Raw genomic sequence first — 23,590 nt, forward strand, 5'->3', positions numbered from 1 at the left:
GGCTGTAGGGAAGGGACCGTTTGATGTGGAATGGGTGGCAGCTGTCATAATGGAGGTACTGTTGCTTGTTGGTGGGTTTGATGTGGACGGACGTGTGAAGTTGGCCATTGGACAGGTGGAGGTCAACGTCAAGGAAAGTGGCATGGGATTTGGAGTAGGACCAGGTGAATCTGATGGAACCAAAGGAGTTGAGGTTGGAGAGGAAATTCTGGAGTTCTTCTTCACTGTGAGTCCAGATCATGAAGATGTCATCAATAAATCTGTACCAAACTTTGGGTTGGCAGACCTGGGTAACCAAGAAGGCTTCCTCTAAGTGACCCATGAATAGGTTGGCGTACGAGGGGGCCATCCTGGTACCCATGGCTGTTCCCTTTAATTGTTGGTATGTCTGGCCTTCAAAAGTGAAGAAGTTGTGGGTCAGGATGAAGCTGGCTAAGGTAATGAGGAAAGAGGTTTTAGGTAGGGTGGCAGGTGATCGGCGTGAAAGGAAATGCTCCATCGCAGCGAGGCCCTGGACGTGCGGAATATTTGTGTATAAGGAAGTGGCATCAATGGTTACAAGGATGGTTTCCGGGGGTAACAGATTGGGTAAGGATTCCAGGCGTTCAAGGAAGTGGTTGGTGTCTTTGATGAAGGATGGGAGACTGCATGTAATGGGTTGAAGGTGTTGATCTACGTAGGCAGATACGTTCTGTGGGGGCTTGGTAACCAGCTACAATGGGGCGGCCGGGATGATTGGGTTTGTGGATTTTAGGAAGAAGGTAGAAGGTTGGGGTGCGGGGTGTCGGTGGGGTCAGAGATACGTTCTGTGGGGCCTTGGTAACCAGCTACAATGGGGCGGCCGGGATGATTGGGTTTGTGGATTTTAGGAAGAAGGTAGAAGGTTGGGGTGCGGGGTGTCGGTGGGGTCAGGATACGTTCTGTGGGGGCTTGGTAACCAGCTACAATGGGGCGGCCGGGATGATTGGGTTTGTGGATTTTAGGAAGAAGGTAGAAGGTTGGGGTGCGGGGTGTCGGTGGGGTCAGTACGTTCTGTGGGGGCTTGGTAACCCGGGATTGGAATGACTCCTTACCCTCTCCCTTAAAACCCACATCCTTTCGTCTTTCCCTCTCCTTCCCTCTTTCCTGATGAGGCAACAGTTTGTTGCGAAAGCTTGAATTTTGTGTGTATATTTGTGTTTGTTTGTGTGTCTATCGACCTGCCAGCGCTTTTGTTTGGTAAGTCTCATCTTTCTTTTTAGATATATTTTTTTCCACGTGGAATGTTTCCCCACACAAAATTCAAGCTTTCGCAACCAACTGTTGCCTCATCAGGAAAGAGGGAAGGAGAGGGAAAGACGAAAGGATGTGGGTTTTAAGGGAGAGGGTAAGGAGTCATTCCAATCCCGGGAGCGGAAAGACTTACCTTAGGGGGAAAAAAGGACGGGTATACACTCGCACACACACACATATCCATCCACACATATACAGACACAAGCAGACATATTTAAAGACAAATATGTCTGCTTGTGTCTGTATATGTGTGGATGGATATGTGTATGTGTGCGAGTGTATACCCGTCCTTTTTTCCCCCTAAGGTAAGTCTTTCCGCTCCCGGGATTGGAATATATATAATTTTTTGTGGTTTTAGGGCGCACAACTACAGTGGCCATTAGCGCCCAGACTAAATTATGAATGCACTGCGAGGCACAATGTTAAAACAGCAACAAAAAAGGACAACACCATAAAAAGAACATTAACAGGCAAGGGATTAAAAGAAAACAGCATAATCAAATGTCCTTAGACAGGTTCATCAAGTGGATAAAACGAAGAACGCGGGCAGCTGCTCCTGAGTCATCCGCTAAAATTTCATCCAGAGTACATGGCAGGCCAAGATCAATGCACACTGTATTAAAATTCAGACAGGATGTTAAAATGTGGCATACCGTCAGCAATTGCCCACGTGGGCAGAACGGCGCTGGCACAGTCGCCAGCACATGGTGGTGGCTGAACCGGCAGTGTCCAATCCGTAACCGAGCCAAAACAACCTCCTCCCACCGAGAAGGGCGTGAAGAGGTCGTCCAAGCCGTGGGGAGAGGTTTCTAGGCCCGAAGCTTGTTTTCAGTAAGTGTAGACCAATCGTCATGCCACAGCGATAAAATGCGTTGACAAATGACCCTGCTAAAATCAGATGGAGGCACACAAAGAGAAGCTGTCCGCGGCTGGAGGACCGCAGCCTTGGCCGTGGCATCTGCAGCTTCGTTCCCAGGGATACCGACATGGCCAGGAACCCACATAAAGGTAACCGGAGAACCGTCGTCCGCCAGCTGCTGAAGAGAATGTCGGATCCGGTGCATGAAAGGGTGAACCGGTTACGGATCACTGAGGCTCTGGATGGCACTCAGGGAATCAGAGCAGATGACATAAGCAGAATGTCGGTGGTGGCGGATGTAAAGAACAGCCTGATACAGGGCAAATAGCTCAGCTGTGAAGACCGAACAATGGCCATGGAGCCGGTAGTTGAAATTGTGTGCCCCGACAATAAAAGAACACCCGACGCCGTCACTGGTCTTAGAGCCATCTGTATAAATGAAGATCGTAGCTGGGGTAACCTCCTTTCGGAGCGAGCTGAGGTCAAGGTGAACGCAAACCTGAGCCTGGAGCCAAGGTGGCGTTTGGCTCTCGCCCACTCTTAAGGTTGCAGGGAGTGGAAAATCAAGTTGCTGAAGGAGGCGACGAAAGCGAACTCCAGGTGGTAGCAGGGCAGATACATACACCCTGTATTGACGGTCGAGAGAGTCATCAAAAAAGGAACCATAAGACGGGTGGTCGGGCATTGATAATAGCTGACAGACATACCAACAAAGCAGTATATCCCGCCAGTAGATTAGTGGCAATTCACCGGCTTCAGCATGAAGACTCTCGACGGGACTAGCATAGAAGGCTCCGATCGCAAGTCGTAACCCCCGATGTTGTATAGAGTTGAGGCGGCGTAAGATGGACGGCCGTGCAGAGGAGTATACAAAGCTCCCATAATCCAGCTTTGAGCGGACGATCGACCGATAAAGGCGAAGTAGGACGGTGCAATCCGCTCCCCACGACGTACTGCTGAGAACACGGAGGACATTTAGGGAACAGGTACAACGGGCAGCCAAATATGACACATGTGGAGACCAGCTAAGCTTCCCGTCAAATGTAAGACCTAAAAATTTTGTTGTCTCCATAAATGGGAGAGCAACGGGACCGAGATGTAAGGACGGTGGGAGAAACTCTTTCTAGCACCAGAAGTTAATACAGAACGTCTCCTCGGCACAAAAACGGAAGCCATTGGCGACACTCCAGGAGTAAAGACGGCCAAGACAACGCTGAAGACAGCGCTCCAGGAAACATGTACGATGCGCGCTGCAGTAGATGGTAAAATCGTCCACGAAAAGGGAGCCTGATGCATCAGCTAGGAGGCAATCCATTATTGGATTGATCGCTACGGCGAAGAGAGCGATGCTCAAAACTGAGCCCTGTGGCACCCAATTCTCCTGGCGAAAGGCGTCAGACAGGACAGAACCCACACGTACCCTGAACTTTCGATCCATTAAAAATGCACGAATAAAAAGAGGGAGGCGACCGCGAAGGCCCCGTGTATGCATGGTGCGGAGAATGCCCGCCCTCCAACAGGTGTCATAAGCCTTCTCCAAATCAAAGAACACAGCCACTGTCTGGCACTTCCGCAAGAAGTTATTCATAATGAAGGCCAACAAGATAACCAGATGGTCAACAGCAGAGCGCCAGCTACGAAATCCACATTGTACATCGGTAAGTACGCGTCGAGATTCGAGCAGCCAAACCAAACAAGCGTTAACCAATCGTTCCATCACCTTACAGACAAAGCTGGTAAGGGAAATGGGTCGATAATTGGAAGGCAAGTGCTTGTCCTTCCCCGGCTTAGGAATCGGGACAACAATAGATTCGCACCAGCATGTGGGAACATGACCCTCAATCCAGATGCAATTATAAGTACGAAGAGGAAAACCTTTACCCGCAGGAGAAAGGTTCTTCAGCATCTGAATATGAATAGAATCCGGCCCCGGAGCGGAGGACCGTGACCGGGCAAGTGCACTTTCGAGTTCCCAAATGGTGAATGAGGCATTATAACTTTCATGATTCGAGGAGCGGAAGTTAGGTGGCCTTGCCTCCTCTGCCTGTTTTCAGGGGAGGAAGGCAGGGTGGTAATGAGCGGAGCTCGAAACCTCTGCGAAAAATCGGCCGAAGGCATTGGAGACATCCTCAGGGCCACAAGGACGTCATTCGTGACCGTCAAGCCAGAAATTGGAGAGTGGACCTTAGTGCCAGATAGCCAGCGCAGGCTACCCCAGACAACAGAAGAAGGAGTAAAACTGTTGGAGGAGCTTGTGAAAGCAGCCCAGCTGGCTTTCTTGCTTTCTTTAATAACATGACGACACTGTGCATGTAATCGTTTATAATTAATACAATTCGCCATCGTAGGGTGGCGTTTAAAGGTGTGTACAGCACGTCGACGAGCACGTATAGTGTCTCTACATGCTGCGGTCCACCAGGGGACCGGTACGCGACCTGGAGAAGTAGTATGAGGGATGGAATATTCAGCAGCAGTGAGAATGACTTCCGTGAGGTGTGCGACCTGACTATCGCTGCTTGCGAAGTTTTGATCCTGAAATGTCGCCCTGGAAGAGAAGAGCCCCCAGTCTGCTTTGGAGATGTTCCAACCAGTTGAGCCTGGAGATGGGGTATGATGCAGGAGATGGATAACATAAGGGAAGTGGTTGCTCGAATACGTATCAGAAAGAGCGTACCACTCAAACCGACGTGCAAGTTGGGTAGTACATATAGAGAGGTCTAAATGGGAATAGGTGTGAGTTGTGTCCGAAAGAAAAGTAGGGGCGCCAGTATTGAGGCAGACAAGATTGAAGTGGTTGAAAAGGTCTGCTAACAGCAAGCCTCTCGGCAGGATGCTGGAGAGCCCCAAAGGATATGGTGTGCACTGAAGTCTCCAGTCAACAAAAATGGTGCAGGTAGCTGAGCAGTAAGTTGCATCATGCCTACCCTAGTAACGGCAGACAATGATGGAGTGTAAACAGTACAAATGGAAAATGTGAAAGTGGGGAGAGTAATTCGGACGGCAACTGCCTGCAGATCGGTGTGCAATGTGATGGGATCGTAGTAAATATCATCCTGGACCAGCAACATAACCCCTCCATGAGCCGGAATACCTGCCACAGGGGGTTAGTCAAAACACACAGAGGTATAGTGTGCAAAGTCAATACGATCGCATGGGCGTAGCTTCGTTTCCTGGAGAGCTACTATGAGCGGACAGTGCAAGCGTAACAGCAATTGGAGCGAATGCTGCGAATATTCCAGTGAATAAGTGCCATCGTGAGAAGAAAAAGAAAAAGGAGAAGCAAGAGGGGTCACCTCGAAGGCTGCTGAGGGCCTGGCTTCGAGCGAGCACTGCTGTCGCTTTTAATAGGCGGAGAGTCATTGTCCATTTTTTCAATAGGTTCGTTGGCCACCATGTTAAGATGGTCGGGAGGGGGAGCTTCCTCCACCGGTGAACGGCCAGATGTTCGGCTACCAGTGGTGCGGTCAGGCAAAACGGATGACGGCCTGGGGCGGCAACCACTGGGCGGTGCAGGAGAAGAAACGCGTCGTGGTGGAGAAGGAGAACTTTTCTTCCTATGAGCCTTCTTGGAAGGTCGTTTAGTCGAAGTACTGGTCGATGGCTGGGAGTTCGGGGTATGTAAGAAGTCTTCACGGGACAGTTCCTTCTTGAAGGCCCGTTCATCTGACTTCTGGGTCTTGGCAGAAGCTGATGAAGGGGCTTGTGTCTTAGGGGTGAAGGGAGGAAGAGGAGACGTTGACCGGGCGATCTTAGCACTGGCCAAACGGACGACCGTAGCGCTAAAGGTCAGATTGCATGTCTGCATCGATACCTCCCTGGTAGGCCGAGGAGAGGCGAGGATGGTACTGTATTTCCCCGCTAGGAGCAGTGTGGGCTTCCTACTAGCAAAAAGCTTGCGAGCAGCCGAGGTGGACACTTTCCCTTTGACCCGAATTTCCTGTATACAGCGTTCATCCTTGTAGATGGGACAGTCGCGAGAGGACGCTGCATGGTCACCCTGACAGTTCACGCAATGAGGAGACGGAGGTGGACAGTCACCCTCATGGGCGTCCCTGCCACAAGTGACGCATTTAGCCATATTAGAATAAGACTGGTGGGTGTGGTTAAAATGCTGACACTGATAGCAGCGCGTAGGTGTTGGAACATAGGGCGAACAGAAATAACCTCATAGCCCACTTTGAAGTGCGACGGCAGCTGAACACTATCAAAGGTCAAGAAAAGTGTCCGGGTCAGTACAAGGTCATTGTCGACCTTTTTCATGACCCTATGGACAGCCGTCACGCCCTGCTCAGTGAGGAAAGACTGAATCTCCTCGTCAGTCAATCCGTCAAGTGATCTAGTAGATATCACACCACGCGACGAATTCAAAATGCGGTGAGCCTCCATCCGGACAGGGAACGTGTACAGGAGTGTGGCCCGAAGGAGTTTTTGTGCCTGAAAGGCGCTCTCAGTTTCTAGTAACAAGGTACCGTTACGCATCCTGGTACAAGACTTGACAGGTCCGGCTATGTCATTTACGCCCTTCTGAATAACGAAAGGGGTGACAGATGAAAAATCCTTTCCGTCCTCAGTTCTAGAAACTACGAGGAACTTTGGGGCAGGCGGTAGTACTTTTGTCACTGGTGGCTGGTCAAGATTCCGTTTTTGGGCAGAAGTCGAGAGAGAAGAAGAAGAACAATCCATTACAGATGAATCCCCCATGATTGCCAGCGTCTCCGATGGCGCGCTCCTTCTTTGTGGGGACCCTTTCAGAGGGTGCTCCTGCCTTAGGTGAATGTTTACACCTCAGGTCACACCTCCCGAGAAACAGACGGAGGAACCAATTGGCATGGTCGGAAGGTGTCAGCTCGGGCAATCACCCCTCCCCAGGCCTGGCCTTTAGCAGGGGGTACGCATGGGCCCTACTTGTCTACCCAGGGCGGGGAATTACGCTTTATCCTGTCACCGGCTATGCACGCGTGGGTCGGCCTTCAGGCACGCACAGGGAGGAAAGAAGAATAGGAAACCAAAAAGGGAGAGAGGGAGAGAAAGGACAGACTGTCTCAAACGCCGAGGCGGAGACCATAGGGTGGACAAGAACGCAAGGTAAAAAGTAAGGAAGACAGTGAGAGAGGGAGAAGGACAAAGGAAGGAAGAAACCAGAATAAGCGAAAAACCAAAATGACCACAAATGTAAGTCGGTGAACCATCCGTCTCCAGACACAGGCGGAAACTACCCCCTTGAGGGGGAGGGACTCCTTTTCATCGCCTCTTACGACAGGCAGGAATACCTCAGGCCTATTCTTACCCTGGACCCGCAGGGCGAGTAATAATATTATGAAAAGGATAACTGCTACACAGCATATAGCGGAGATGCTGAATCGCAGATAGGCACAACAAATAGAATGTCAGAAAGTGAGCTTTCAGACAACATACAGACATGCAAATGCAGCTCTCTCTCTCTCTCTCTCACACACACACACACACACACACACACACACACACACAGAGGCTGTGGTCATATGTGTGTGAGTTGTGTTTGCGTGAGTGTCTGTCTGTATGCTGACTATTTTCAACAAAAGCCTTGTTGGCCAAAAGCTCACTTTCTGACAGTCTTTTTTGTTGTGTCTATCTGTATCTTAGCATCTCCACCATATGGTGAGTAGCAGCTATCCGTTTCATAATATTGAAACACACACCATTCATTCACACAAGCAAGCACCTGTATGTACACACAACCGCCAACACCAGCAGCTCAGACCAGAATGTGGTCTGAGCTACCGGAGTTGGCGGTAATGGTGTGTCTAGGGTGCTTGCTCGAGTGAATGAATGGTGTGTGTTTCTCTCTCTTTTTGTGATGAAGGCTGCAGCCAAAATCTTGTGTGTAAGTGTCTTTTAATTATGCCTGTCTGCAACTTAATACGTCATTTTGATGGTAAGTAGCAATGTATCTCTTCCCACATTGTAGATGGGATTAGCTGTTAGAACACATTCTGAGGCATCAAGGAATTGTCAATGTGGTACTGAACGAAACTGTGTTGGGTAGAAATTGTACACAGAGACCAAGGCATGAATACAGTAAGGAGGTTCAACTGGATGTATGTTGCATGTCGTTATTCAAAGATGAAGATGTTTGGCCAGGAGACTCTAGTGTGGAGAACTGCATCATACCAGTTTTAGGACTGAAGACCAAATGAGCAAGAAGGTATTGAAAATGAATGAAGATAAAATATACACAAAATGAAAGACTTTGTGTAAATGCCCTTGGCATTGAGTTGCAAATTGAAGAGAACTAATACATAGACAAACAAATCAAGGAGCTCCATTCTGCATGTTTTATATTAATAAGTATCTCTTGTGTAGATATTTATCAATGTCATATATTAAATGTTAAGCTCACAGTAGCAGATGAAATTAGCTATTAAGTAATACTGAAGGAGCATGAGGGGTTTCGTAATCGGATACTTTTCTGCGAATCTTAGTGTATTAAATTTGCCTGCTTATATAGTTTCTTATTACTACAGTGCACAAATTTAGGTTCTACCAACCACTGAAATATTACTTTCATCTCTCCTAAAAGTTATAGAGCTGTTGCGCAAAGTCCCAATCACAGTCAAAGCAAAAAAACTGGCGAGTCACAGATAGACACAACAAAGAGACTGCTGGAACATGAGCTTTCAACCAACAAGGCCTTTGTCGAAAATAAACAGCAAACACACACACACACACACACACACACACACACGGCCAGAGACTGTGCATCTCTGTTATATGGTGAATAGCAACCACCCTTTTCATAATATTGTGGAAAATATAGTAAAAATGGAAAAAATGTGGAAAATACAAAAATAGACAACTACTGAAAAAATACCATATTGCTCTTAACCTAGAACACTATGGGGGAGGGTTGTTACATTGTTACTAAACAATCGTAGTTTACTATTCCGAATTTTATTCAAAGGAAGTCATAAGTTATAGGTTATGCACTAGTTAATTACAGTTATTAGATCTCCTACGATATATTACATACCAAATTAAATCCAAAAAGTCCTGTTTTATATCCTACGCAATCAAAATTTTTACAACAGGAACATTTATTGGCTGACCCAGATTAATCCTCTGTACTTCCACAGTATCCCAGTCCAGCCTGGCACACTTTCACCCATGACATGGGTTTAAACTTCTCATTACTCCAAAATCAATAATTAATGCCCTTTAGCAATCCATTTACTTTCCAGAAAGGTTCCAATATCAAACCAACGGACAAGAATACATACAGCACTAACAGTTCATACAACACCTCTAAACTGGCCCCTAACGATATCTGGTGAGTCTCCACACAACAAAACAGGAATCCTGTTCAACATTAATAGTCAAAAGACACAAATAAACACAACATGTAAATTTCCATGGAAAGAAATGCATTTACTTGTTTCAACTAACTTTGCCAAATCTGCTTCTTTCAGTGAACACCCCCTCCAGCTAACTGATGACTCCATGTTCTACTTGGGAGGGCTCTTCCTACCAAACAGTCCACACTTCCTAAACGACTGAAGACACCAAGAATAACAAAAAAGCACCTAACAGATTTCCATGCTCACACACGCAGATGCACTTTTGTATGCTTTGTAGGCTTTCTGTACTGAAAAAATTACCTTGTTAATCATGAAGGACCATTTGTCCCGAATTCCAAAATGATAACCCACAGACCTCACAACTTGGCATCTCCTCCCCATGGGGGTTGTCAGCCAACTCTCCAGTTTCATGGGCTAAAAATGATTCCATGAAGTTATTTAATATCTAGGTCTTTCACCCAATCATACTCCCAGCCATAGGCAGGCAATTCTCATTTATGTTAGCAACACTCCTGCTACTTCTGGTCCAGTTAATTGTGTAACAGTAACATTACTGGTTTAAATACACCACATTGTGAAAAAATGTTAATTTTCATTTGCTCTGACCTATAAGAAGTATTGACAGGAAAATTCACTCCCTGTATTTTGCATGAACAACACATTTAACTAGTGTGTTCAGTGCGGCCCATTTATGTGATTTAAATAAATGTATATTCCAAATCTTACTGGATTCAAATAACTATGACATGAAAAGAGTGGGAGATATAGCTGACAGTGGCTTTATAGAAGGAACCACCTGCAGCAATTTAGTGAAACCACAGAAATGCAGAAGCCATTGTTTCCTACTAACACAGCCTTCATTAAAAAAAAAATAAATAAAACTCTCACACACACGTCTTTCATTTTCTGACAAAGGCTATGGCCAAAAGCTAATGCGTTAGTTTCTTTTCATTGTACCTGTCTGCAATTTAACACCTCATCTTTACAGTAAGTAACAATCTATCTTTTCCTTATATCGATGTTTTTTTTTTTTTTTAAAGTAAAGTTTGCATAGACAGCATTTATTCGTGTGATCCTGTCACATCCACAATCAGTTATTAAAAACATTATTTTATTTAATTCTTCTAATTAATATTTAAAATTAAAATGTTTCAAAATAGTTATTGCACTTTACCAAATTAATTTCTATAAGACCAAATTATTGTAACAACAGTACAAAAAACTAATAATGAAAATATTATTGTTAACCAACTCACAAAAATTATGTTCCGCTATCCTTGAAAGTAAATTAGATCTTTGACTTGCTTTTTGTTCCGAGTTTCAATGTAGGAGTGGTTGTAACACAGTTGGATTGTGGCAAACAGTGTGGAAAGCTGTGGCTGAGCAAACAGAGTGCAAGTGTGTGCTATATTGCAGTTATACTATTTTTGATTTTATTTAACCAAAAAGTCAAAAATAAATTGAAGGATTATCCAAAATTACATGTTAAAACTATTTTTTTTTAACATCAGTTCCACAAGTTGTATACTAAATTGAAAGAATTCAGGCAGCCAATGGAATGACTATAATCAACTGTCATGATCATCAATCCAAAAAGTTGAGTACAATATTTCTCTCAGTTCCTGCTCTTGAATAACTAGAAATGCAGTGCACTAAACTTGTTATTTTGGAGTAAATTGCTATTACAGTTAATCTATGTACACTCTGAGTAGTGAACAATGAGAACAGGATCATTACAAGCTATTCTCTATCATGATTTGACCCGGCAAGTATTTTGTTTTTCTGAGAAGTAAGGCCTTACCAAGTTACTGAAGGAATTCCCATATTTCCTCCTGCAATGTAATAATTATACACTACTGGCCATTAAAATTGCCACACCAAGAAGAAATGCAGATGATAAATGGGTATTCATTGGACAAATTGAGAAATTAGTACCCAGAACAACCACCTCTGGCCGTAATAACGGCCTTGATACGCCTGGGCACTGAGTCAAACAGAGCTTGGATGGCATGTACGGGTACAGCTGCCCACGTAGCTTCAAAATGATACCACAGTTCATCAAGAGTAGTGACTGGCGTATTGTGACGAGCCAGTTGCTCGGCCACCATTGACCAGTTGGTGAGAGATCTGGAGAATGTGCCAGCCAGGGCAGCAGTCGAACATTTTCTGTATCCAGAAAGGCCCGTACAGAACCTGCAACATGCAGTCGTGCATTATCCTGCTGAAATGTAGGGTTTCGCAGGGACAGAATGAAAGGTAGAGCCACGGGTCGCAACACATCTGAAATGTAGCGTCCGCTGTTCAAAGTGCCGTCAGTGGGAACAAGAGGTGACCGAGACGTGTAACCAATGGCACCCCATACCGTCACGCAGGGTGATACGCCAGTATGGCGATGACAAATACACGCTTCCAATGTGCATTCACTGCGATGTCGCCAAACACGGATGCGACCATCATGATGCTGTAAACAGAACCTGGATTCATCCGAAAAAATGACGTTTTGCCATTCGTGCACCCAGGTTCATCATTGAGTACACCATCGCAGGCACTCCTGTCTGGGATGCAGCGTCAAGGGTAACCGCAGCCATGGGCTCCGAGCTGATAGTCCATGCTGCTGCAAACGTCTTCGAACTGTTCGTGCAAATGGTTGTTGTCTTGTAAATGTCCCCATCTGTTGACTCAGGGACCGAGATGTGGCTGCATGATCCGTTACAGCCATGCGGATAAGATGCCAGTCATCTCGACTGCTAGTGATATGAGGCCGTTGGGATCCAGCACGGCATTCCGTATTACCCTCCTGAACCAACCGATTACATATTCTGCTACCAGTCATTGGATCTCGACCAACGCGAGCAGCAATGTCGCGACACGATAAACCGCAATCGCGATAAGCTACAACCGGCCTTTATCAAAGTCGGAAACGTGATGGTACGCATTTCTTCTCCTTACACGTGGCATCACAACAATGTTTCACCAGGCAACGCCGGTCAACTGATGTTTGTGTATGAGAATTCAGTTGGAAACTTACCTCATGTCAGCATATTGTAGGTGTTGCCACCGGCGCCAACCTTGTGTGAATGCTCTGAAAAGCTAATCGTTTGCATATCACAGCATCTTCTTCCTGTCGGTTAAATTTCGTATCTGTAGCACGTCATCTTCGTGGTGTAGCAATTTTAATGGCCAGTAGTGTACATTGGTTACATTACTTACTTGGAGTGACGTGAGAGGCAAATAAAAATTACTCATGCCAAGACGTAAAAGAGACAACTTTCCTGTGATGACCAGGAATCGAACCCAGATCAACTGCTCAGCAAGTAACCGTGCTGCATTCAAGCTATTCCAAACCATAATTTGAAGAGGATAAGTACTTTGTTTTTCTGAGAAGTAAGGCCTTACCTAGTTACTGAAGGGATTTATTCCTGTATTTACTTCTGCAATATACTAGTTATATATTGATCACCTTATTTGTTTTGGAACATGGCATGTATTGAGCAAGAAGTTAAAAGCTGCTGCCTCATACAACATCTTGTTTGATGGATTATTCCATTTTGTAGATAAAGACACCAATGTTGAGCAATAAACTAATTACATATTGGTCACATTATTTGTTGTAGCATATGGTACGTATTAAACAATAAGTAAAGTTGTTGCCTCATACAACAGCTCTTTTGATGGATTATTATGACATTTGTAAATAAAGACAACAGTGTCAAATTTAATCTTGACTAAAGGTTGAAACTTACTGCGCCTAAGTTCCATTATTTATTAGCTTGGCCAAAATCAGTAGAACAACAAATAGCAACTGCTATATGAAATACATGACTCACTTTGGCGCACTGCAAGTACTTCTCAATTAATAACAACTGAGTAAAAAAAATATGGTTTGTTGTAAACCATAATGTAAACATTCTTTATTTAATTAAAGAATGTTTAAATTACAACCTAAAATGGACCATGTCTTCTTTTACACAGTATTTAGTATCTGTGGACCCACACAGAAACATAATTTTACTAATGAATAAGGAAGCCTTTGTTTTCTATAACAGTTAACAGCATGTAAACTACCACAGTCACTGTAAATACAATAACTAAACATCTAATTGTTAACACATAATGCTATCTGTGAGACACCATAGTTAAAATATGGCATAAAAATGGGAATTGACTGGGTTTGTCTACTGACAGGATTTTAGAGTGCTTCAGTTTATGGTATCGAGTAAATGTGTAGAAATTACACCAGAGGCAGCCTGATAATTTTATTAACAGTTAACAAAAATTACAATCAAAATTATATAAATACAACAAGTTTTACTCACTCAATCTATGTGCTTCCTCATATTCCAGTTCTCGTTTCTGCTTCTGTTCCTGAAGACGTTCAAACAGTGATCGAGGATCATATTCCTCCTCAGGACACTCTGTCAACACCCATAAGCAAAAAGAGATGAGTATTTATTAATGATGTATCACATCACACATGCCTAGTGATGGGGACAGTACCATGTTAAACCATGTGTTAGAGTGAAACAGATGGTTGTACTAAAAGTAAAATTCTCAAGATTTTGACACTTACATATGTAATTCTCCCCAACTAGTTCTAACTCTTGAACAATTTAAGAATCAGAAAAAAAATTAATTTGATTCTTCAGATTCTCCGGGTATATTTCTTGCTCGAACAGTCCATGGGTGTACTGCTGATCCAAAGTGTCCAATGGGCACAATATTTCGGCAATCAGACATGTCGCCATCATCAGGTGCACTGACGAACTGAGCTTCTGAGGGCGGGCGGCCATCTTAAATTCCCTCCCTCTGTGAAGCATTCTCTCCACGGTCTGCGCCCGCGGCCGCGTGTCGGCGGTTGCTGAGACCAGGGTATCTGAGTCTTTCAGATTGAAGTTGTCGAGATGTCTGCCCCATGAGCTGGAACACCTCAAAACTGTATTCCGGAAAAACGGGTACCGTATTTCCTCGAATCTAAGCCGCACATGAAAAATGAGACTCGAAATGAAGGAAAAAGAAATTTCCCGAATCTAAGCGGCACCTGAAATTTGAGACTCGAAATTCAAGGGGAGAGAAAAGTTTTAGGCCGCACCTCCCAATCAAAACAAAGTTGGTCCATTGTAATATGAGACACAATTTAGGTCGAATGAATGACGATACAGCTACAGTAGTTTGGTTCGAGTCCTAAGCTTAGCAGTTAAGCCTTACCAGGTAGCCATTGCTATGCGCCAGGCACTCCGTCCGTTTTATACGGGTACCCTTCCCTTTTCACGTGCTTCGTCTGGTTTGAATTGATTGCTTATTTTTCTTTGATCTGATAAGTGCCGTTCTTTTTGTTATAGGTGTTTACGTCACTCTAAGCTGAAAATGCATTATTGTACTGTGTCATGCATTGTTTGTCACATTCTGATAATGAGTGATTACGGCCTGTCGCCGCTCGCAGCATGACTTGCTTTTGTGCGCGCTACCGCCGCATTTAAAAAAAAGAGAGAGAGAGAAATTGTCTCATTAGCGAAACAATGGCAAGAGACTGCTATTTGTTGTTACTTACACTGCTGCTTCCTTTGATAATGATCAACAAGAGCTAAATAATAGACTGCGTATCATAGAAGATGTTCTGAACGACAGTTTAGCAAAAAATTTTCTCCGTTTGAAAATCTTTGCAGACGCCTCTTTAGTACATTACATTCTGCACAGAGATTAGAGTCATCTTAGATTAAAAAATCTAGTCAATTGCCGTGCTTCATTTCTGAATGTATCACTATTAGGCACAAGAATAATACGGATATAAACATGACATGATATGTATATTCTTCCGCGTTTGCTGTTGTCTAACTCTAGTTTCGTAGTTTATTAGGCAGACAGGATATAAATGAGATAGCAGCAAACACGAAAGAATACATGGCAAAATGTTTATATTCGTATTATTCTTATGGTGAAGAGAATACTGTATGTGATTCACAATTCAAAAAGTTCCTATTAGCAACCATCTCTTCTCACAGGTAGGAAAAAATTCAGAACGTAGAGTTGGCCATATTGACAAACATCCCAAACAGTCTTGCTAGTCGGATTTTCGTAGTACACTGAAATGCTGCTACATTCGAAGATGAACAATACGGAATTTGTATTTACTTCGTTGGATAATGTATGAAAATGCTGTGGTCGAAACTCGGGGCGGAGAATAAAGCTCGTCTACCACCTTTTTTTTAAAAAAAATTTATTTACTGACGCAGAGGTTTTGGCATTTATCATTGTGCCAGCAAAACATGCCTGTGTAGCGCTATATACGGGGTGTTACAAAAACGTACGGCCAAACTTTCAGGAAACATTCCTCACACACAAATAAAGAAAAGATATTATGTGGACATGTGTACGGAAACACCTAGTTTCCATGTTAGAGCTCATTTTAGTTTCATCATTATGTACTGTACTTCCTCGATTCACCGCCAGTTGGCCCAATGGAAGGAAGGTAATGTTGACTTCGGTGCTTGTGTTGACATGCGACTCATTGCTCTACAGTACTAGCATCAAGCACATCAGTACGTAGCATCAACAGGTTAGTGTTCATCACGAACGTGGTTTTGCAGTCAGTGCAATGTTTACAAATGCGGAGTTGGCAGATGCCCATTTGATGTATGTATTACCACGGGGCAATAGCCATGGCGCGGTACGGTTGTATCGAGACAGATTTTCAGAACGAAGGTGTCCCGACAGGAAGACGTTCGAAGCAATTGATCGGCGTCTTAGGGAGCACGGAACATTCCAGCCTATGACTCGCGACTGGGAAAGACCTAGAACGACGAGGACACCTGCAATGGACGAGGCAAGTCTTCGTGCAGTTGACGATAACCCTAATGGCGGCGTCAGAGAAGTTGCTGCTGTACAAGGTAACGTTGACCACGTCACTGTATGGAGAGTGCTACGGGAGAACCAGTTGTTTCGGTACCATGTACAGCGTGTGCAGGCACTATCAGCAGCTGATTGGCCTCCACGGGTACACTTCTGAGAATGGTTCATCCAACAATGTGTCAATCCTCATTTCAGTGCAAATGTTCTCTTTACGGATGAGGCTTCATTCCAAGGTGATCAAATTGTAAATTTTCACAATCAACATGTTTCGGCTGACGAGAATCCACACGCAATTGTGCAATCACGTCATCAACACAGATTTTCTGGGAACGTTTGGGCAGGCATTGTTGGTGATGTTTCGATTGGGCCCCATGTTCTTTCACCTACGCTCAATGGAGCACGTTATCATGATTTCATACGGGATACTCTACCTGTGCTGCTAGAACATGTGTCTTTACAAGTACGACACAACATGTGGTTCATGCACGATGGAGCTCCTGCACATTTCAGTCGAAGTGTTCGTACCCTTCTCAACAACAGATTCGGTGACAGATGGATTGGTAGAGGCGGACCAATCCCATGGCCTCCACGCTCTCCTGACCTCAACCCTCTTGACTTTCATTTATGGGGGCATTTGAAAGCTCTTGTCTACGCAACCCCGGTACCAAATGTAGAGACTCTTCGTGCTCGTATTGTGGACGGCTGTGATACAATACGCCATTCTCCAGGGCTGCATCAGCGCATCAGTGATTCCATGCGACCGAGGGTGGATGCATGTATCCTCGCTAACGGGGGACATTTTGAACATTTCCTGTAACAAAGTATTTGAAGTCACGCTGGTACGTTCTGTTGCTGTGTGTTTCCATTCCATGATTAATGTGATTTGAAGAGAAGTAATAAAATGAGCTCTAACATGGAAAGTAAGCATTTCCGGACACATGTCCACATAACGTATTTTCTTTCTTTGTGTGTGAGGAATGTTTCCTGAAAGTTTGGCCGTACCTTTTTGTAACACCCTGTATATTCGACGGCAGAAGTTAGTTGTGGCGGCACCTACCAACATTTTTCAGAACTTCCGCTTACTTTGCACTCGATTCTAAGCCGCAGGCGGTTTTTTTGGATTACAAAAACCGGAAAAAGAGTGCGGTTTAGATTCGAGTAAATACGGTACTCCGAATGGCAGATCAGACGCGCTCTCCGCCCCACCTCTACAGTACAGCACATGGAGACGGTAGAAGTCACGGTGGAAGAGATAGCCACTGCCTATATACAGTACACTGGCACACTATCGAGGACAATAGGACGAATATTGAGGAAACACTGAGTAGGAACTGTCTTTTGACCACCTAATAAAACAAGAGCATTATTCCGAAATGACAAAGACGATATCGGTTTGCAGAAGGCCAGCAATACCAGATTCCATGTCAGTGTCAGAAGGCTGAACAGACAGTGCGCACCATCGAAGATCATTGCCAAGAACATCAGAGGCACACTCGACTTAAGTACCCCAACAAGTAGGCGGTCGCAGAGCACTGCTTCTCCAAAAATCACGAAATGGACTACCAACATACCAGGGTCTTGGCACAGACATCTAAATACTGGGACAGCGTCATCGGAGAGTCTATCGAAATTCGTATCAGGGACTGACTCATCAACCGAGACTGCGGCTATAACCTCAGCAAGACATGGGAACCAGCACTGAGTCTAATTAATACGACGCTCATCAAACAAAACGAACGGGCGACCAAGGCGAACAATGCAATTACACCGATGCCACCACAGACGCCGACGCAAGACTCTCAGCGACTGTCGATGCGCGGCCACGGGCACGGATCGCAGAGAGAACGCCTCACAGGGGGAGAGGATTTAAGACAGCCGCCCGCCCTCAGGAGGTCAGTTCATCAGCATACCTGACGATGGCGACATGTCTGACTGTCGAAATATTGTGCTCGTTGGACACTATGGACTGGCAGTACACTCGTGGACTGTTCGAGCAGGGTCATTCCATGTCAAGTCACCCAGGCCTTGACACCAACCATGTCAGATTTTGATGAAACTTGGTACAATTACTTCTTTTATCATCCTGAAAGCACTTGTAAAATTTTTTTGCTCTATCTCTTATAGTTTTTTTTTTATAAATTTTTAAAGTTTTTAGATTTGGCGTTGTTTCAGCAGTCGGAAATTGTAACTTAACGTGTCCTCACAACTAAAAAAATTTGTATATTAAAGAATACTCAAGATATCAGTATGAAATTTTGGAATAAGTTTGTGTATTATATCTAAATGTTAAAAAAAATTACCATAAAGATATATTAAAATCTTCCAAATGAAAAAAAATTTACAAGGGTTTTTTTTTTTTTTTTTTTTTTTTTTAAGCTAACGGATGTTTAGTTTTACAAAAACTGCAATATCTAGAGTCTCAGACCTGATAGAAAGCTCAAATTTGTTTTAAAATACTCTTAATTGTATAGGCTATTAGATAAAAGAAAAATTATGTTGGCTTTTTAACCTGTTTAATAGTTATCTAATTTTTAAAATAATATTAATTATATTTTAAAAACAAAAAATACCAAGTGACTTAGACACCGAAAATAAGTTTTTGTCTTCTTGGAGTAGCAATGTACACTTGGATTTTGTTTTGTTACTCCTGTGTTTTGAAGTAAAAAATTATTACAGTGTTAAATAGTGCTTGGATAGTATTTTATTAAGTTTATTCGAACTCTCAGTAAGTACTGTTACTTAGTTTGCAGAGATTCTTTTCCAATATCTTATAAAAGTAACCAGAACAGTAATCAGACCAAAAGTGAAATCAGTATGTCAGATATTCAAACCTGTAGTGTAGGGTTATTTAAAAAATCTGACTGTTTCCAAACAACCTACACACCTTCAAAAAAGTTACAACCGGTATCAGAATTGAGTGAGGAAGAAAAAGATTTGATCCACTTACAATCTGGAATTAATCTGTGTGAATTTAAGAATATATGTTCACACCACAGCTACTACTTTTTAAATGTTTTTGAAAAGTATCAAACAACATGTGTAGCCCACTAAAAAAACACAAAAAGCCCATCAAAAAATCGTTGAGAAGTGTAGGCTTGGATCTTTCTAAACAATTACTGACAAAAAATATTAGCATAAAACCCGGACAAAAGCTTTGCTCAACATGCCGTAACTTTTGTGAGGAAAAATTAAGAGTTGAAGTCAATGAAAGTGAAACAGATGATGAAGTCATGGTTGAATTAGAATCATTGGAATCCAGAAATGAATCCCTCGTACAAACAAACATTGCTCTTGATTATTTAGGTTTAACACCGATAAAGCTTCATGGCTTGTCAGAACAAAGTAAAGGGTCTTATTTTAAAATGAAGGTTAGCAGTATTGAAAAGACTGCAAAAAAGGCGGTTTCAAAAGCATTAAAATATGATGCACCAAGTTCTGATGATGATGAAGAAGATAAAAGTGTGGTTGAGAAAGCAAAGGATTTTGATGTAATGATTTCTCTTATGAAAGAGAAGATTTCATCTGTTGGGAGGTCTAGAAAAATCCAGATTCTGACCTTGGCTCCAGATTCTTGGAGTCGAAATAAAGTGATGAAAGAATTCAATGTAAGTGAGTACATGGTGCGACAATCTAGAAAGCTAAAATCTGAAAAGGGTATTTTGGAAACTCCTGGTCCAAAAAAAGGTAAAACTCTTTCTGAAAATACAGTAAGACTTGTAACAGATTTTTATGAAAAGGATGAAAGTTCCAGAGTGCTACCTGGAACGAAAGACAAAGTAAGTGTTCAAGAAAATGTCTACATGCAAAAAAGACTCATTTTTGTGTAACTTGAGAGAACTCTATTATTATTTCAAATAGGAGAATCCCGAGGTAGAAGTAGGATTTTCAAAATTTTGTTTCTTGAGACCTAAAAGGTGTATCCTTGCTGGTGCTGCAGGCACACACACTGTATGTGTATGCAGTATCCACCAGAATGTTAAACTATTACTGGATGCTGTGAAAATTGAAGAATCTTATAAAGACCTAATTAAGATGCTTGTGTGCAACACAGAAAACCAAAACTGCATGCAACAGCTGTCCTGCAAATACTGCACTAACAGAGTGCTTAACTGAAAAACTAAGTGAATATTATGATTTAGAAGAAGAAATTGTAATCAGTCAGTGGGTTAACACAGACAGGGCAGAAATGATCAAACAGTCTATCAGTGTTTAAGACTACATTTCTTTATTGGTTAGGTCATTGGAAAAGCTCACCCCGAACTCGTTTATAGCAAAATCCCAATCAGCAGCCTTTAAAAGATTGAAAGAAGACCCATCACCCAAAACAGCAATTATTGTGATGGATTTCAGTGAAAATTATTCCTTTGTTATACAAAATGAGATCCAAAGTTACCACTGGAATAGAGGTGGTTGTACTCTACACCCAGTTGGAGTTTTTCTAAGAAATGAGGAAAACAATGTTTTTGTTTCCAACCACTGTTTTATTAGTGATGACGAAGAACATGACACTGGTTTTGTTAACTTTGTACAAAAAGAAATTACAAAGTCGCTGTCATTACATCATACTGACATTGACTCAGTTCACTACTTTACAGATGGTTGTGCTGGGCAGTACAAAAATAGAAACAGTTTTAAAAATTTGACTGAACACTTGAGAGACTAATTTGAAGGCCCAACACTCTTTTTTTGCAACAAGTCATGGGAAGTCAATTAGTGATGGCCTAGGAGGAACTATTAAAAGAATTTTAAGGAAAGCCAGTCTACAGCTTTCAGACAAAGAACAAATAATGACAGCAATCGATGTGTATAAGTTTTGTGAAAAAAATATTGAAAACATTCATTTTCACTTTATTGACAAAATAGAAGCTTATTTGCTACAGTTAAAACTAGAAAAACGTTTTTCAGCAACCCGAACCATTCCTGGAACAAGAAGTTTTCATAACTTCAAACCACTTCCAACAAACAACCTTGAAATTAGAAGGACTACAGATAGTGTAAAACCCTCCTTAGTCTTTTCTTTCCATTCTTCTTCTGATTGGGTTCGTGTTGAACCATCCATAAATAGCTATGTGGCTGCAAATTATGATGGTAACTGGTACTTTGGACTGGTAAAAACAATATTCAATGATGAAGAAGATGCAGAAATTCTATTTCTACATCCTTCAGGACCTGCTGCATCATTTTATTGGCCTGAAAGAGAAGATTCCTACATAGTGCCTTTGGAGCACATAGTCTGTGTAGTAGACGCACCTCAATCAAGCGGCACTGGGAGAATGTATTACTTCAAAAAAGACTGTATCAAAAGAACTGAAAACTCTTGGATGAAGTGGAAAAACAGTTTGAATCAGCATTAATGTTTATTAAAAAGACAAAATTACTCAAAAAATTCAATGTTTCAAGCAATCAGTTGGGTTATACATAAGTGTCGTAAGTATCTTTGTACATAATTCTAATGTAATCTACTATAATTAATAAACATGTTAAAAAGCCATCATTATTTTTGTTTTGTCAAGTAGCCTATATGTTTAAGAGTAAATTAAAACAAATTTGAGCATTCTATCAGGTCTGAGACTCTAGAATTGCAATTCTTATAAAACAAAACATCCGTTAAAAAAAAAAATTACATATATATTTTTTTCCATAGAAAATATTAATATATTTTAATAGCATCATTTTTATCTTCAAATATGTATAATAAATAAACTTGCTGCAAAAATTCATGATGTTATCTAAAAGAGTTTTTAAGATAAGCAAATTTAAAGTTTTGAATACAAATTAAATTGACCATTTCCGAAGGTTCAGAAAACGCAAAACATAAAAACTTTAAAAATTTATAAAAAAAAACTGTAAGAGATACAGCAAAAAAAATTGCAGGTGTTGTCAGGATGGTATTAGAACCATTTGAGCCAAATTTCATGAAAATCTCAGGAGGTGGGTGTAAAATTTATTTTTTATTGGGTGATTTGATATGGAATGACCCAGCAATAAATTTAATTACTTACTGTATGCATTCTCTTCTTCCCAATATCTATTACAAAGGAATAAAATTACACAAACACACTACACATCACCCAAATGCTCTGCTGTTATTCCAGTCACATGCTTTGCATCATTGAGTTATATTAGCAAAAGTGTTGTGCAGCAATGCAAGAATTAAACTTTGTCATATAACTCATTTGGAATTTTGGGAAAGTAGTACAATCTCACGAATACATTCTAAAAATTTTGGCACGTAGACTCATTAAGTATGCTATTATTATATTGTGAAAACTTTCTCTTGCACGCAAACAGTTTGCTATTTAATTCAATAAAAATACTAGGTGAAAAACCTGACATTACCCAGATATTTATTTATAGCTATGCCCGAGACTTTGTAAGCCTGGAATTTTATTTTTGACTGATAAGGCTTCTTTGTAGACAAAATTTGAAATAGTATGATCGGGCTTATTTGCTTTACTAACATTGGAAAGAGCCACATATAGCCAGCCATGTGAAAAGCAACTGACACTAAGCTCCATGCCTGCAACATGCAATGTCTGGCCTTCTGCTTTATCATTACAAACTTGCCAGGAGTTTTATATAATCAAAGTGAAATGGGAAACTGTTAGAAATAATCAGGATTTGGGGTGCAAAAACTTGCTCACTTGTACTGCTTCCTATCAAAATTTCTGGTTCTACAATGTTACACTTGAGAGAAATAACTATAAGCCTCATGCCATTACGCAGTTTCAGTGGGCTTAAACTTCACAACAGAATAATCAGGATGCCATTTTTCAAATTAATTCTGTGTAATGGAATGCCATGTGCAGTAAAAGAATTTAAAAATTTGGCTGGATAATTGATATGTGGTCTTGCTTGGTAACTCTGTTAATAGAGATACACTCTACATTTTCTCCTTCAACATTAGTAAGTATGTCCGAGTTAATTCTTGCAGCTTGATCATTTCAAGGTGACAATATAGGCCTTTCACAAAGCCAAGAGTTTTTATGAGTTGTTAATTGTATCTGCTATATTAAGTCTGGTCTCTCCCTCTTACTGTAAAATTCTCATGATCTTAATGCGTGCATTCACAATTCTCTCTAGCCAATTCTAAACACCGTTGGTGCTCGTCATTGATCTGTAAAAGTCCAGCAATATTGCGACGATCTTAATGATTGCTTAAGTGCTCTCATGCTGCATAAACATTTCTGAGACATAAGATAATGAATGGTGCTCACAACCTGTCTCAGTCACACTATCCATTCGTCACTGCTTTCAAGGGACCATGAAGTAGCTATGC

The 23,590-nt window shown here is 42.1% G+C and overlaps 1 protein-coding gene across 5 annotated transcripts in view; it reads right to left on the reverse strand.

The window, feature by feature from the left end:
* Nucleotides 1-23,590, reverse strand: part of LOC126195447 (PSME3-interacting protein) — a 137,979-nt gene that overhangs the window by 84,694 nt on the left and 29,695 nt on the right. For all 5 annotated transcript variants that reach the window (XR_007538609.1, XR_007538608.1, XM_049934074.1 and 2 more), the window contains exon 3: nt 13,782-13,880. Coding sequence is in view for 3 of the 5 variants with exons in the window: in XM_049934074.1 (XP_049790031.1) it covers nt 13,782-13,880 (99 nt within the window). In the remaining 2 variants the exon portion in view is untranslated. The remainder of the gene's footprint in view (nt 1-13,781; nt 13,881-23,590) is intronic.

Source organism: Schistocerca nitens, chromosome 7 (assembly GCF_023898315.1).
Source record: "Schistocerca nitens isolate TAMUIC-IGC-003100 chromosome 7, iqSchNite1.1, whole genome shotgun sequence".
Taxonomy (NCBI): domain Eukaryota; kingdom Metazoa; phylum Arthropoda; class Insecta; order Orthoptera; family Acrididae; genus Schistocerca; species Schistocerca nitens.